At 42.6% G+C, this 17106-nt stretch overlaps 1 protein-coding gene across 4 annotated transcripts in view; it reads right to left on the bottom strand.

Moving 5' to 3' along the window:
• CPNE1 (copine I) overlaps positions 1-17106 on the bottom strand; it is a 41782-nt gene that overhangs the window by 4968 nt on the left and 19708 nt on the right. For all 4 annotated transcript variants that reach the window (XM_014550674.1, XM_014550675.1, XM_005879759.2 and 1 more), the window contains 12 exons: positions 3138-3266; positions 2861-3040; positions 2644-2718; positions 2481-2552; positions 2250-2330; positions 1976-2075; positions 1792-1868; positions 1599-1685; positions 1445-1504; positions 1232-1365; positions 1072-1126; positions 777-828 (listed from right to left, as the gene is read on the bottom strand). In XM_014550674.1, the coding sequence (XP_014406160.1) occupies positions 777-828; positions 1072-1126; positions 1232-1365; positions 1445-1504; positions 1599-1685; positions 1792-1868; positions 1976-2075; positions 2250-2330; positions 2481-2552; positions 2644-2718; positions 2861-3040; positions 3138-3266 (1102 nt within the window). The remainder of the gene's footprint in view (positions 1-776; positions 829-1071; positions 1127-1231; positions 1366-1444; positions 1505-1598; positions 1686-1791; positions 1869-1975; positions 2076-2249; positions 2331-2480; positions 2553-2643; positions 2719-2860; positions 3041-3137; positions 3267-17106) is intronic.

The following is a 17106-nucleotide window of genomic DNA, read 5'->3' as shown; positions in this document are numbered from 1 at the left end:
TAGGGCAGTGATGGCGAACCTTTTGAGCTCGGTGTGTCAGCATTTTGAAAAACCCTAACTTAACTCTGGTGCTGTGTCACATATAGAAATTTTTTGATCTTTGCAACCATAGTAAAACAAAGATTTATATTTTTGATATTTATTTTATATATTTAAATGCCATTTAACAAAGAAAAATCAACCAAAAAAATGAGTTCGCGTGTCACCTCTGACACGTGTCATAGGTTCGCCATCACTGCTATAACAGCTACCATTTTTTAAAAAAAATATATTTTATTGATTTTTTACAGAGAGGAAGGGAGAGAGATAGAGAGTTAGGAACATCGATGAGAGAGAAACATCGATCAGCTGCCTCTTGCACATCTCCTACTGGGGATGTGCCCGCAACCCAGGTACATGCCCTTGACCGGAATCGAACCTGGGACCTTTCAGTCCGCAGGCCGACGCTCTATCCACTGAGCCAAACCGGTTTCGGCTACCATTTTTTTTAGAGAGCACTTCGTTATGTACCAGGCTTATTGCTTCAAATTTTACACACATCCTCTCCTTAAATATTCAATATCCTACAATACTGTAATCCTACAGCACACAGAAGCTAAGCAACTGGCCCCAAAACACATGGTTAGTAAGTGGCAGGTTGAAGGTTTGACTCCAGAGGCCTACCTCTAAAATCCATTCTTCTGGACAATGGAGTCACTCTCCCTTGCCACCACAGGCTTGGCCCTCTAGGTGTGAACAGACCTGCCTTATTCATTACAAAGAAAAATGGGACTTACCTGTACAGTAGGGGTTACTGGGGTTGAAGTTCAAGGCAAATTCATGGGAGACCTAAGGGCAAGAATGAAAATGAGCTCTTCCCCCTCTGATCACCTTTGTACTCAGAAAAAGGGCATCATGGTATGTACCAGGCATCAAAAAGGAGGTATTTAGTCCTAAGCACTTGCTGTACACATGCCTGTAGAGTTGCAACCATGCATAAAGCTGGGTGCCAGACAGCAAGTGCACTGCATCCCCCAAAATCATGACTCTGAAATGGAAAACATAAGTATGATAGGGGAAGAGAGTACTCACCTGCCAGTCAGGAGGCACCTGGGCCCCAAATCCAAATGCGGGGAACATCTTGTCCCTGTAGGAGAACAGTGAATTGGGAAAGAGGCAGTGAGGACACTGTCAGTCCGGAGACTGAAGCATCTGCAGGGAGTGAGGATGGGCAAGAGGAACAGCTACTCACGAGTCATAGTCCTGAACCACGCAGCCCACACTCCACAGTGCTGTCAAGTACTCGTTGACCCCTGTTGGGCTCAGGTAGTGCAGGGAGTCAGGTGAAGAGGGGTCTCCATTGGAGCCTGTAAAATCCACGCCCACCTAGGAGGATAGGAGGAGGGAAGCTGAAGGCCACCTTGAGCCCCAGATGGGTTCTCTTGCTCCTGGTAAAGCAACTTACAGTAAAGTTGATTTGACAGCCTCCCATCACATAGTCCAGGAATGAATACTCTGTTTCTACCTGCAGATGAAACCAGGGTCATGACTGAGGTAAAGGAGTTGGGGCCATGGAGCTCAGGGGTCACAGCTTGGGTCTCATGGGTTATTAGTCTCACCTGGCAATGCTTGACACGGATAGTTCCAGAGTTCTTGTAGCTTTTCTTTTTCTGCTGTTTCTCAGGGTGGATGCATTCAAACTCAACCTGGTGAGGAAAGAAAAATTAGAGTAGGGAACTCTGAGAGCATCAGCCAAAACTGAATGAAGCTGCTCTGCCCTCCTCTTCTCCCCGGAGCAGGGCCAGCACTCACCGGGGCTGCTTGCAGCTGGGCCAAGCTGGTGTGGAAGGTACCAATGAGATCATGTGAACCATCACTGTCATAGTCTGGGGGGGGGGGGGGGGGTGTGTATGTATATAAAGAACAGGAGGTAGGTGCCAGGTAAGAATAAATCCCTCCCTGGCCTCTCTGCCCCCATTCAGTAACTCAAGAGGCAAGCTCCTCACCTGAATGTGTGTGCTGGGGTCTCCCCCACAGAAATGCTGAAGGGGAACAGAGAAGCGCTTCCACGTAGGGTTCAGGTTGTTCTTGATTACCTGAAGGTGAAGAAAGGGCAAAGCCTCCAGTGAGCTGTGGGATTGTGTGTGGGGAGCTACCATCCTTTCTCTATCCAACGTAGTCTTTTTCTCCCTGTGTTCCAACCCTTGGTAGTCATAAGCCCCAGGAGATTCCCTCTTACCCCACCCCACCCAATCCCAGCATTCTCACACCTCAGATCTGTATGTCAGGTGCCATTTCCCATCACCCTGGCGGAAGAACTCCAAGAATGGATCTGATTTCCCCAGGAAGTCCTGTCAATGCCACAGAGACCTGTTGTAAGATTGAGGGAGAAACAACAACTATGCCAGACCTCTGTCCCCACCTCGGCCCCCATCACACCACTCCAGTCTCCTTAATTCCTGGGGTAGGAGAGAACCCCCATGGCCTCCTTCCACACACACCTTCTTATCTAGGTTTCTGGCCTCCACCTCCATGGTTACTACACGACTATCCTTCAGCTCCTGAGCTGAGACCTAGGTAAGGGAGGAAGGAGATGGTATTACCTCATGAATTCCTCATTAACATAAAATCCCCAACTTCACCCTTTACAGAGTTCTTTCTTACCGTGATGGTCCCCAGCCCAGCAGGTTTTCCAGGCTTCAGCATCAAGGGTAGAGTTAATACCTGGCTGGACACAATCTGGGGCACAGTAGGGAGGAGGAGGTGGTCAAGATCTCAGGCTGAGTTAAGTCCTGCTTGACCCCCACCCTCCATGTTCCAAGCAGTCTGGGTTGTCTGACAGGGCTCTTACCAAACCTGTGCCATCCCTGGCTCTACGTACCTGTCCTAGGGAACACTCAGCCCCTCCTAGGAAGTCATCATCTCCCAGCTCAGGTGTCTTGTTGTCTATGTCATAGATGCCAAACCGGAGCTTCTGGACTGTTTCAAAGTGGTACTCAAGCTGCAGAGTTTTGGAGAACTCGGGGCTCGAGCAGTTCCGTACTCGCTCAGTCCGGCCAAGCTGTGGGTAGAGGCCAATAAGCATCACAGTCACATACTTCCACCCTGAAACAATCCTAGGTTCCCTCCACAACCCTAACCCACATGGTCCTTCTCACCTCAGCCCAGTTGCCCCCTCCCACATCCTGTAAAAGGACGCAGAGTGGGTCAGACTTGGAGCCAATGTCCTTGTCAATGAGGTGGTCACAGGAAATGGACAGCTGAACCAAGGTCACACAGTGGGCCATCTAGGGAAAAAGGACCTGAGTCAAACATCAAGGGTGCTTCTCCACTCTTCCCTGGCTGTATGTCTCAGCTTGGGAAGTCAAGAAGACTACACCCAGGCAGGGCTGAGCCATGCCAAAACATCCTTACGCCAACAAGCCATTCTTAATACAGCAACCAAGGTGTCCTGTTAAAACATAATTCGGGTTCTGTCACACCTATGCCCAAACCCTCTAATGATTTCCCACTGCTTAGGAAAAATTCAACCCTACCATGGCTTACAAGGTCTTAAACAATTTAGATTTTTCTAACCTGATCTACTACTACCTTATCTCTTGCTCACTACATTCTGGCCACACAGGTCTGCTTGTTTGCCACTTTTCAAAGAAGCTTATTTCTAAACCTTAAAGCATGGAATGTTCTGAACCTCATATCCACGTGGCTTGCTGTTTCCTCCTCTCTCCAGGTTTTTTATTCAAAATCGTCTTATGGAGGAAAAGGCTCTTTTTAATAGACATATTAAAATTTTAACCCCACTGTCACTGACACATCCTAAAGCTCTTTCTTGTGTTTACTCTTTAGTATTTGTCACTCTGTAATATCTATATAGACTTATATAATTTGTCTTCCCCACTAGAATGAAAACTCCGTGAAGGAATATTTGTCTCTTCTGTTCATTGCTCTATCCCAAACACCTAGACAATATTTACTGAATGAAATCCAAAAGATCACCTCCAGCCTCAACTCCCAGCCCAGCCATCTCCAAATTGGCAATCAAATACCACCAAACGTCTCCAATTCATCCATTTCCTCTTCTGGAAACACTATCTTCTTGCATGAGCCACCATGATTCCCATGTAACCCCCTTCTCCTATAGTCACCATAACAATTATCCTCAGACCCCTTACTATCCTTGTGTTCCCCCTGACCCACACACCTGCAGACCACCAGAGGTGCAAATAAGGTCAGATCTCTCATTCAGCTTAACATTCAGCATTCCAGGTTTCTCAGCACCATACCCCAGGATGCCTCCAGTCTCAGCCTCCTTTAAACTCCCTCAGTCAATCCTTCCCCAACCCAGCACAGTTAGTGCTGTTCCCATCTTGGTACTTCATGATCTTCATCTTGAATGCCATCAACCAAAGTTGGAATAATTCTTAAGAGTTCAACTTGCTTCACATACTGCCCCTCCACAGCACCTCAGCCTCTATTTGAATGCATCCAATGAGGGAAACGCACTTCTTACAATCCACACATTAGAAAGTCCTGCTCCATAAAGTCCTACCCCAACCAAGCCAAGTCTGTTGAATTCTCACTTCTACAACATTAGTTCTATTTCTTCCCCAGTCTAAAATTCCACAGAAAAGCCTATTCCATCTCACTCTGAGAAACCATGATACCTGGAAGCAGTGAAATCCCCTGCTAAAATCTGGAGAAACAGCTGCTGTTCTTTTGAATATTGCCCCTAGAATGTGGGGCAATATTCCACCAAGTCACAATCTGACTCCTTCTTACCTCACATATTCTCTGAAGTAATGTTTGTACAGTACAGAAACAAATGAAGAAGAATACTCATTTCACTATTGCTGAGAACAGTGAAAAACTTGAGACAGCTTATTGGGTAGTGACTAATTATGGAACATTCAAACAATAGATTCTGAGTAGCAGGTACAAATTACTAAGGCAGAACTATAATATTGGTATAAACAGTAAGAAGAGTATGACTTCATTTTAAACTCCAATTGTGTGTATATACAATAGCACTGAATATATAAAATAAACACACTAGAAAAAATGGGAGAGACACCAAATAAATGCAACTTTTATGTACACCTCAGAGGAGTGGAATGAAGGTAAGACTTCTATACACTCTATACATTTCTCTACTGTTTCAAGATTTTATACTACTTATTTTGTATTTGTTAAAGGGCCTCATTAGCATTTTCTCTCAGTCCACACCTGAAGTCCAATTGAATATTCATTCTAAGCCCAAAGCCTCTACCCCCAGTGCAACCCCTACCTAACTTCCTTGTCTCTTGCCTTTTCCCTGATTTTTCCTCCTTAGCACTGCCTCACCTAATCATACTTGATGCCAGCTTCCAGAGAGTCTCTATCCTAACTAGAAGCTCTTATAGCTGCTTATGGCCCTTAGATTCAGAGCCAAACTCCCCAGCTGGGCCACCTGTGGCACAACCCCAGAAGACACATCTACATAGAATTAGTAGTTGTATAATGTGTTAATTCTGTGTCCCCAATTTATCCTTCAAAGCCCTTCCCCGTCTGTTCTATCTCCTGCTATTCCACCACCCACCCAACTAGTCATCCAAACAACATACATGCTGATACCTCTGATTTTCCTGCCTAGCAAATGCCTTGTCATCCAAGGTTCTGCTATAATTTTATTCCGTTATGATGCCTTGCAGACCTTCCTCATGTAGGATTTATACTCCTCTGGGGATGGTTGCAATGGTTTCCTCATTAGTCTTTCTGCAATCCCTCTCTCTCTTTCTCTCTCTCTCTCTCTCCTCGGTGTTTTATTGGCCAAACAGAAACCAGACCATGCCATTTCTCTGTTTCTCTGCTTAGAACTCTGCAATGGCTTCCTAACACTCAAAAATAAAATCCAAAGTCAGTTCAATGGTCTACACGGCTCTGCAAGACCTGATCCTTGCCTAACTATTCATCTCGTCACACATGTATGTTCTAGCCACAATATCAATCTCATGGCCTCCAGAAAATAAGCTGTAGGAACCATATCTGGTTTGTCTACCTCTAGTCTACAATACCTACAATAGTACCTACCCTATAGTAGGTACTCAGTAAATATTTTTAAAATATATTTTTAAAAAGTATCATTGAGCCCTAACCGGTTTGGCTCAGTGGATAGAACCTCGGCCTGTGGACTGAAGGGTCCCAGGTTTGATTCCGGTCAAGGGCATGTACCTTGGTTGTGGGCACATCCCCAGTAGGAGGTGTGCAGGAGGCAGCTGATCGATGTTTCTCTCTCATTGATGTTTCTAACTCTCTATCCCTCTCCCTTCCTCTCTGTAAAAAATCAATAAAATACATTTTAAAAAAAAGTATCATTGAAACCACCACATCAATTTTTTTTTACTTTACATCTACCCATAGATTACATCTACCCTTGTAATCTACAGGCTCCTTGGAATGAGGACTGGGTATTATTTCTGTATCTCTAATACTAGTGCTCAGTACATGGCTAGTATTAACAACCATTTGCTAAACAAATGATGTGCTTTTGCTCAACTCAAACCTTCAGGCTTTTTCCATTTAAAGGAATGTCCTGCAGTAAATCTTTCCTACCATTATCTTTTATAATTTAAATGCAGGACTCCTGGAACTCAATATTAAATGACAGTCAATTTTAAAATGGGCAAAAAATATCAGATACTTCTTAAAGGAAAATATATGAATTGGAAATAAGCAAAGGAAGTGATCAATAGCACTTAATCATCAGGAAAATGCAAATTAAAACCACAATGAGATATTATTACATACCCACCATAATGGCTAAAAAGTAAAAACACCAAGAATGCCAAATGCTGGCAAGGGACATGGAACTCTCATTTGCTGTTAGTGAAAGCATTAAATATACAAAGTTTGGTTAGAAAACCAAACATACACCTAGTCCAAAACAATTCCACTCCTAAATTTTTACTCAAAAGAAAATACTGTGTCCACAAAAGGATTTGTACAAGAATGTGCATAGCAGTTTTATTTGTAATAGCCCCAAATTTGAAACAGCTCAGGTGTCCATCAACATGAGACTGGACAAACCGTAATGTTTATATAGGTAATAGAAAACCACTCAGGCTCTAACTGGTTTGGCTCAGTGGATAGAGCGTCAGCCTGCGGACTGAAAGGTCCCGGGTTGGATTCCAATCAAGGGCATGTACCTTGGTTTCAGGCACATCCCCGGTGGGGGGTGTGCAGGAGGCAGCTGATCGATGTTTCTAACTCTCTATCCCTCTCCCTTCCTCTCTGTAAAAAATCAATTAAAAAAAACCCAAAAAACGACCTAGTTAAAAAAAAGAAAACCACTCGGCAACAAAAGAAACTATTAATATCTGCAACATGAATTTGAAGCATAAATACACAGATTATACTTAGAAAGTTTTAGAACAGGCAGAACTAGTCTATGGTGAAAATATTTTGGAATACTGGTTGTTCTTCCCTTGTCCCACAGGGTAGGGGCAGGTATTAACTGAGAAGAGGCAGGAGAGAACTCTATGGGGAATGGAAAAGTTCTTTATCTCGATAGGAATGTAAGTCACAGGTGCACTTGTTTTTTTGTGTATTTTTTTAGAGAGAGGGAAAGAGAAACATCCATCAGTTGCCTCCTGTAAATGCCCCGACTGTAACAGAGATTGAACCCACAACCTTTCGGTGTACGGGACGAAGCTCCAACAACTGAGCCACACCAGCAGGGTGCACTTGTCATTTTTACCTAATGGTATTCTTAGGGTGTATACATCTTATTGTATGTAAAATTTACCACCCTCCCCCCAAAAAACACTGAAAAATACTAAACTCAAGTTAAGGTATTTTGAAATGTTTATGGGTGAGGTATGCTGATGGTTGCACTTCTTTGAAATGTACCAAAAAATAAAATGGTTTGTTGAATGGATATGTGTGGTAAAACAAATATAGGAAAAATTTTCATTGTAGACCTAAAGAGTGGATATATGGGTATTCACTGTACAGCTTTTTCAACTTGTATGTCCAAAGTTTTTATAATAAAGTGTTGGGAGAAAATTTAAATGGAGGACTGCAGGTTTATCCCTGATAGACTTTTGTAGTGAACTACAAAAACATGAACAGTAATTATCTGTGGTGGTGAGATTACAGGCAACAACTGGAGCTGCTGCCTCTTCCATGATTTTTCTCAAAGATCCCAGAGAGAGAGGCTTTTGGTCTGGGCCAAACACATGCAGTGGGCCAGGAGTCTTTTCCTATGCTAGGCCTCAATTTCTGATAGAATAGAGCATTCTTTCTATTACCATTTCTATCCCATTACCATTTCCACCACTTTCTCCACAGCTGGTCCTATTCTATTCTTTTTCAATTTCTTCTCTGTCCAGACTAGAACCACAACCAGAATGCTGTGGGCCCACATGTGCCTCAGTAGCATATGGAGCTCAATTCCATTCTGAGAGATTAGAGCTACCTGTATAACCAGTTTTATTTTTTCAAAGATCCTGCCTCCTTTGCTTTCTCATTGGAATTAGCAACTCTTTATAATATAAAGTATTAAAAAAATTTTTTAAATCAATTTTTAGAAAGAGAGGAAAGGAGATGGAGAGAGAAAAACATCAATGTGAGAGCAAGGTATCAATCAGCTGCTTCCAGCACGCCCCCAACTGGGGATGGAGCCTGCAACCCAGGCATGTGCCTTGACCGGAATCAAACCCGCAGCCCCTTAGGTGTACAGGATGACACCCAACCAACTGAGCCACATCGGCCAGGACTATAATGTGCAGTTTTCTAGCCTTTAAGTAATATTCCTTTTAAACTATCTAATACATAGATTAATCTCTCCCAAATCCTATTTATCTCCTTTACAATCTACGTGCAAGTCTACCTCTGTTTGGAAATCTTCTATAATTAAAATTCCTAGTTCCACGTCACTCTTCTGTCCTGTAACTCTTGAACAGCTATATACTTTAAACCAGACTTGCTTACTTTCATCTAGCCCCAGTATAATTAATTGTAAGGGACTTTCAGCCTCCTTTATAGAACTGGAACTTGACAAAACCATATTAAATATCACATTTAAGTGAATCAATAAGAGAGAAGTCTCAGAAATTTTCTCATTTGTTTTTGTAAGAGAGGTCTGGCTAATACTGACCAGGTCTTGCCTGGATATCTATGTCTCCTAACTGGTCTCCCCATTTCCTCTGTCCCCTCTGATCCGTTCTCTATGTTGAAGAGACCTTCCCTGACTCCAACCCAACAAAACCCAGCTTCTCATAAGTCTCTCAAAATGTGTCATTTATTTACTTGCTTATTATCGATTTCCCTATTAGACTATAAATTCAACAGGAGAGACCAAATCTTGTTCCCATTCGCACCAAGTAGGTGCTTTGTAAATAACTGCTGAATTAATGCTAGGAAAGGAATAATAATCCAAGGATCCTCAGAAATAAGCCAAATCTAGCCCTGGCCTACTTGCTGTTGAAGCCATCAATGGAGAAGTGAACTTTCTAGGAAAACCCAACACAAAAGACTAGCTTATCTGTTTCCCCAACACCCACCTTTCCATTTTGTGCTAGTCAAGAATTGCAAATGGAAACATCTAAATATATAGCATCAACCTTTTCTGCCTTTACTTACACTTGGAGTCTCATTGCTTTTCACTCCCCCTTGTAGGTTGCTTTCCTCTGCTTATCCCCATCACCAACCTTAATGCTTTCCAAGCCCCATACCCTGACAGGGCACTTTCCCCCACTCTTTCTTTCTTTTTAAAGATACTTTTCTTGCTTTCAGAGAAGAAGGGAGAGGGAGAGAGATAGAAACATCAATGATGAGAGAGAATCATTGATCAGCTAGCTGCCTCCTGCACGCCCCTTACTGGGGATTGAGCCCACAACCTGGGCATGTGCCCTAGACCGGAATCAAACCTGGGACCCTTCAGTCTGAAGGCCAATGCTCTATCCACTGAGCTAAAATGGCTAGGGCTTCCCCACTATTTCTTAAAGCCATACTTATTCTCATTTAAAAAAACAAAAAATTTTAAATGTTTTTATTGATTTTAAAGAGAGGAAGAGAAACATCAATGAAACATCAATCTGCAGCCTCCTGCACACCCCCTACAGGGAATGGAGCCCGCAACCCAGGCATGTGCCCCAACCAGGAATGGGCCCTGACAGGGAATTGAACTGGGACCTTTCGGTGCACTCAACCAACTGAGCCACACTGGCCAGGACCAAAAAAAAAAAAAAGTTCTTTAATCCTCACCTGAAGGTGTTTATTGATTTTAAAGAGGAAGGAGTGGGGGAGAGAACATTGATCAGCTGCCTTATGTGCCTGACCGGGGATCGAACCCGCAACCTAGGTATGTCCCCTGACCAGGAATAAAACCACAACCTTTTTGGTGTATAGGACAACATTCCAACAGAGCCACCCAATGGGACCCATTCTCATTTTTATAACTTAAAATGCACAAAAATGTCAAAAATAAAAAGGAACTGAGTGACCATCTAATCAAGTCCTTCAATTTAAAGAATAGAGGAAAGATGTGATTTGGCTAAGGTCACATAAATGGTTAAGGAAAATGAGGACTACAACTCAAATATTCTGACTCCCACCTAGTCTAGAACTTTGGACTGTAGCTATACTCTTTTTCTCTCCTAAAGAAGCTTTCTTCTTATATTCAACTAGAGGCCCAGTGCGCGAAATCACACAAGACCCCAGACCCACTGCACCGGTGGGACTCCAGACCCGCCACACCGCGAGACCCATCAATGCACCTCCTGGTGACCGGTCGTTTGGTCGTTATGGCCACTGGCCTTTTATAATATAGATAGTAATCTGATGTAGTGGGCAAGGGTATGGGTTCTGCAGTGAAGTGACCAGGCTCCAAATAATGGCCTCACTCCTTCCTGGCCACAGTTAGAAACTACCACTCACCTACGAGAATGATATCTTACCTATGTAACTTGGGCAAAATACTCTCTAGCCTCAAGATCCTCAGGTGTAAAGTGGGCGATATTACCTATTTCTGAAGATTTGTACAAATAATATATGAAAGATGGTTAGTACAGAGTCTGGCACTATTATTACCAATGAGTGTTAACTATTATTATCCTTCAAGCCTAGCTCTCACATGCTCTCCTTTTCATGATCCCACCAGTACTCAATGTCTCACTCTGGACTACTATACTCAATCCATGCTACAATTGTATTCTGTTAATGTTTCCAGTCCTCTGCCTGTCAAAGAAATAAACTTAGATGATGCTTCAGCATCTCCTATGTCACACAGCACAAACCTACGCACATAATGGGAATTCAAAATGCTTGAGGGAGGCTTGCAGCAGTGTGCCAAAGCAGGCATGTATGGCTTGCAAGAGATAACTGTTAAATATTAAGAAATTTTATAAGCAGATGGCCTAGGTAAGTTTTAAACCACAGAAATTGGACAAATGATAAAAATGAGGACTTCTCTTTCCCTAACTAGCCTGTTGACCAGCATACCACTGTTGATAAGGAATCCCACTCTGCCAGTAGGGATTAATCTGCCCTTCATATTTTCCACTGCCTTGGGAGATTCTAACTCTGCTCTTCATAAATCCAAAAGTAGATCTTTTCTCCTAGATCCAATTCTGTGCCAGTTGAGCTGAAACTCATCAGCACTTTATGCTCAGGAGACACACTGCCCTCTATTCCCAAAAACCTACCAAGGAAAGATGCACCAGCCTTCAACCCCATTTCCAGGCTGTGAGGAGGAAGAATAGAGTGCCAGTGTCTGGGTGGCAGGAGTGCTCCTTCAACAAACCAAAGCACTGTCATACTCCTTTGCCTACCTTGCCAGGCTGGCGCAGCTCAGATGCTGGATCACGTCTTGAAAGCCAATCAGGAAATTCTCCATAGGTTCACAATGGGTGGAACAGCACCCATGGAATACAGTAAACCCTCGATTTTGCAGACCTTGATTTAATGGACTTTGGATTTAACGGACAAAATTCCCCGTCTGTGTATCATATTAAAATACTTTAAACCAAGATTTGCTTATAATTAAACAAACAGATGTTTTGTTATTAATTCACTGTCTTGAATACATTTTAGTGAATAGGCCATAGATTGAAAAAAAACACTGTAGTAATTTTTTTGACATAAATATTACATATCTACAACCATAGTCTACATATTTAAATCCAAGAACACCGCTTGTAAACAATGTTCCGCAAATGATTAGCATGTGATCACACTGCATAGTGCAAGGTAATTGATTTTGTTGTTGCCTGGCGTGACTTTCTGCAGTAGTTTTAACTCCTGCCCTGATGTTCTGCAGTGTTCTAACATCCTATAAGCCATGCCCCAGCCATGTGGATTTGTTTACTCTCAGTGACTGGTGAGTGCACCCATTTACTTAGACCTATTCAGTATAAATTTAAAATTATAGTAATACATATACAGAAAACTTTTCTGTGAAATTAAACTTTTCATACATACTTAATTTTAATTACACAAATGTGTCTATAAGTAGAAATAGGTAAACTAATGTGTCAATTTTTTAACATACGCAATCGGAAAACCTACTTTATTATATAATGGACTTTCAACTTTAATGGAAACCCCCTCACCCAAATTAGTCTGTTTATCACGGGTTTACTGTACTCTCTTCCTATAAGATTGAAAATACAAACTATGCCTACCACCACCATTCTTCCTTTCCTTCTCTGACTCCTAAAAGGACATGCAGAGGGTAGACAAATTTTTTTCATTCCTTCTTTTCCCTCTATAACTCAGGGATTCCCCAGATTTAAATCCATAGCCCTCATAGGTCATCACAAACTGACAGTCCCCATAAGTCACAAACTGAACCAAATATGCAAATCTGTACTATAAAACAACACATTCTTGCCCTAGCCAGTTTGGCTCAGTGAACAGAGTGTCAGCCTGCAGACTGAAGGGTCCTGGGTTCAATTCCAGTCAAGGGCACATGCCCAGGTTGTGGTCTCGGTCCCTCGTGTGGGCGTGCAGGTGGCAGCCAATCAATGATTCTCTCTCATCATTGCTATTTCTATCTCTCTCTCCCTCTCCCTTCCTCTCTGAAATCAATAAAAAATATATATTAAAAAAAAACACAAAAAAAAACCCCCAACACATTCTTTATTCATACATATGACTAATAGCTACAAAAATTGGTTTATAGAGGATGGGGGTGGGGTGGGGTCATCTGTAATACTTTCAACAATAAATTTTTAAAAATTGTGTTTATAAATGAAAATTTTAATAATTTGGTTTGGATCCATTTAATATCTGCCATGCAGTATTTGACAATAGTATAAAGCTTAAAATGTGCACCTTCACACAAAAAGTGAAAAGTGGGAAAATATGATTAACTGTCACAGAGTTTCCCATCCTGTTATATTCTGTGATAGTCAAAAGGTTTGGAAACCACTGATCCAACTCCAATGTCCCCACAACACTTAACCCAAAGTTGAACAAATCCAATCTGTGTACAACTTTTCAAAGAGAACCTAGCTTGAGTAGAGAACTGGACACATGGAAGAAAGCAAACTGAAGAGGAATACTTTGGCTTCAAGTGATAGGACTGTACTGGAGTAGGAGTTTCTTTCTGCCCTATGACTCTGAATGTGCTTACATAAAGCCTCCACCTGCCTACTTCAAAATAAACATTGGAGCACTAGAGCAGGTTCAAGACCCATGACAGGAAAATGCTGCCAGTGGCCACCCACATTGTCCCACAGGAGCCAGGGAACAGTTGAGGGAGGGGTTCAGCCTAGGAATGCAAGCAGCCTATGACTGACTGATCTCTGTTCACACCTTACTACCTACACAACTACTTTGCTCCTCTTGTGCCTGGATTTCCCCATCTGTAAACGGAGATAATAATAATGCCAACTTTACCGGGTTGTTGTGAGGATTAGAGGCCAACCTTGAAAAGTGGCCCTGTCTGACACAGTAAGTGCCCAATGTGTGCTAACCGCTACACTTTTGGTGCTTATCAATGAACTAGAGGCCCGGTGCACGAATTCATGCACGGGTGGGGTCCCTAGGTCTGACTGGTGATCAGGGCCGATTGGGACCTGCTGGCCGGGACAAGGGACCGTGGGAGGTTGGCCGCCAGCCCCCAAGGAGGGAGCCGGCCCTTGGCCCCCCTGAGAAAGGGGGCCGCATCTGCCACCACCCACCTCCGGTTTCCTGTCCCAGCCCGGGGCCTCAGGGCCCTGGTGAGGTCGGGAGAGGAGGTGATGGTCGCCAGGCCGGGCGCGGAAGGAACAGACACTGGATGCCAAGCTGCATCAGCGCCCTGCCACTGTGCGGTTCCCCACCTCCCCTCCTCCTCCTTCCCTCTCATAGTGACTGGTCAACCAGTTGTTCTGGTCATTCATTCATAACAGTCGCTTAGGCTTTTATATATACAGATGCTTTTGTGATATCTTGATCTACTTGCTGGTTCATGGGACACTCAGGAGGAATGCTTCTGGTCTACCTGCTCTAGAGAACCTAACTGAAGAAATGAAGACCCTCTTTCTCCAAAAGAGGAAATGAAGACCCTTCCTCTTTTTTTCTCCTAGTGAAATTCTCAAGCTGCAGTGTAGGACAGCTATCACTCAGAAAATGCAGTAGAGCAAATAGCAAGACCAAAATTTTGAGTTCCACTGGCCTATCTCTCTTTAGTTTAAGTAAGGTTCAAATCACTAGATTTCCCAGGGGGCTGGGGAAGAGATAAATCAAAGAACTTATATGCATAACCCATGGACACAGACAATAGGGTGGTGAAGGCCTGAGGGTGGGAACTAGAAGGGGTTAGTAGGGGGGGAAAGGGGACATATGTAATACTTTCAACAATAAAGATTTAACTAAAGAAAAACAAATAGCCCTAGTCGGTTTAGCTCAGTGGATGGAGTGTCGACCTGTGCACTAAAGGGTCCCAGGTTCAATGCTGGTCAAGGGCACATGCCTGGGTTGTGGGCTCAATCCCCAGTAGGGGGTTGTGCAGGAGGCAATGATTCTCTCATCGTTGATATTTCTGTCTGTCTCTCCCTTTCCCTTCCTCTCTGAAATCAATGAAAATGTACTAAAAATAAATAAGAAATAGAATGGCTAAGTTCATACACCTTAAAACTGAATATAATGAAATTATCTAGGTTAATCCCATTTTGTAGAACACTGAGGCCAAAGGAAATGACTAGTCCTGGACAAACAGTAACTGATGAACCACAGATTCCATGAGAATGTGATTTCTATATCGACTCTTTAACAACAGCTCACACCTTGAAATCCATCCATTCTGAAATCCACCTGGTCACTAAAGAGCAGTGAGGCTCATGTGGCCTCTTCCAATGACCAATACTGAGTAGCCTTGCATACAGATGGAAAATACCACACATTTGACCGCCAGGGCAGGAATGGAGGAATTGCTGGACTCCACATTTATAGGACTTTATCAAAGGAATAAACTTTAAAAAGCATGAATACAGCAAATAATAGTATTCACCTCAGGAAAATGTGATTTATACCAAAAATTTCAAAGAACATCTGGGCAGCCGATTCTTCTTTTAATGAGACCACTGCCTCTCTGTTGCCTCCAGTGTCTAAGACAACAGTACTAAACCACCTTCCCGAGCATCTATCTCCAGGGCAAGGGCATTAATGAGAATTTAAAAAAAATATATATTTTATTGATTTTTTACAGAGAGGAAGGGAGAGGGATAGAGAGTTAGAAACATCAATGAGAGAGAAACATCGATCAGCTGTCTCCTGCACACCCCCTACTGGGGATGTGCCCACAACCAAGGTACATGCCCTTGACCGGAATCGAACCTGGGACCCTTTAGACTGCAGGCCGATGCTCGACTGAGCTAAACCGGTTAGGGCTTAACGAGAATTTATGCATCTCCAGTGTGCAATGTGACCTATGGCACAGGAGCTGAGTGAATGAACAAAAGCAGCAGATCAGAGCCCTTTGAAAATAAACCTATCTAACTGTTCATGCCAGCCCTCTTCACTGGAATTCACTTGGGATACAGGGAAGATCTTAAGATGGGCTGCTCTTCAGAATTTGTATGTTAAGGAAGCTGAGTAACAAAAAAGGGAGGATTTTGACAATAAATAGACATACTTATTTGCTCACTTGCCATTGTGGATGGGGTGTGAGATTCTAGTTCTGCTGCTTCTGGTGCAGGATTAATAATTTTATCACATACAACTGTCACCTAGTTAGCCTCCAGTGTGGTCCATGAAAAAGGTAACTGAGACAAGTTCTCCAAAAACACTGCAAACAAAGCAGGAGGGGGAAACATTCTAGGAAGAATACAACAAAATTCAAATACTCGAAAGAAAGCAATAGCTAAAAGAGGCAACAGAAATAAAAGAGAAATGACAGGGAATAACATTTTAAATATAAATGTGTGCTAGAATATCTCCTAGCCACATCTGGCTATTGAGCACTTGAAATGTACTTTAGTTCAAACCACTATGTGGTATTAAATACATGTTGTATTTTGAAAACTTAGTACAAAAAAGATTATACACTATCTCAATTTTATATTGTATGTTGAAAAGGTAACATTTCAGATCTACTGGACTAAATATATTATTAAAGTTAATTTCACTTGTTTGACATTTAAAATAGTATTTATTGGTTTTGAGAGAGACAGAAAGGAACAGGGAGAGAGATGGAGATGGAAACATTGATGTGAGAGTGAAACATCAATCCTCTGCCTCCTGCATGACCCATTCTGGGGATCAAGCTGCAACCAGGCATGTGTCCTGATCAGGAATCAAACCAAAAACCTTTTTGTGCACGGGACAATGCTCAACCAACTGAGCCACACCAGGCAGGGCTCTTTTGACATTTTAAATGTGGCTACTAGAAAAATTTAACTGACATCAAGTGACTCATTTCTATTGGACAGTGTTGCCTAACAGAAAACTCCAAAGATCAGACATGGAAATGTTTCTGTTGTTATTCTATACAGTAGGCACTAGCTACATGTGGCTATTTATATTTAATAGTAGCTACTGTGGCCAATAATTACCATATTAGTGCATATAAGGACATTTCCATTGGAGAAAATTCTGTTGGACAGGGCTGATCTAAAACAAGGACCACAAGATTGACATTTCATACAAAAAAAGCTAAAAATTCTG

This window comes from Myotis brandtii, unplaced genomic scaffold, assembly GCF_000412655.1.
Source record: "Myotis brandtii unplaced genomic scaffold, ASM41265v1 scaffold61, whole genome shotgun sequence".
NCBI lineage: Eukaryota > Metazoa > Chordata > Mammalia > Chiroptera > Vespertilionidae > Myotis > Myotis brandtii.
This window is presented reverse-complemented; position numbering and strand designations above follow the sequence as displayed.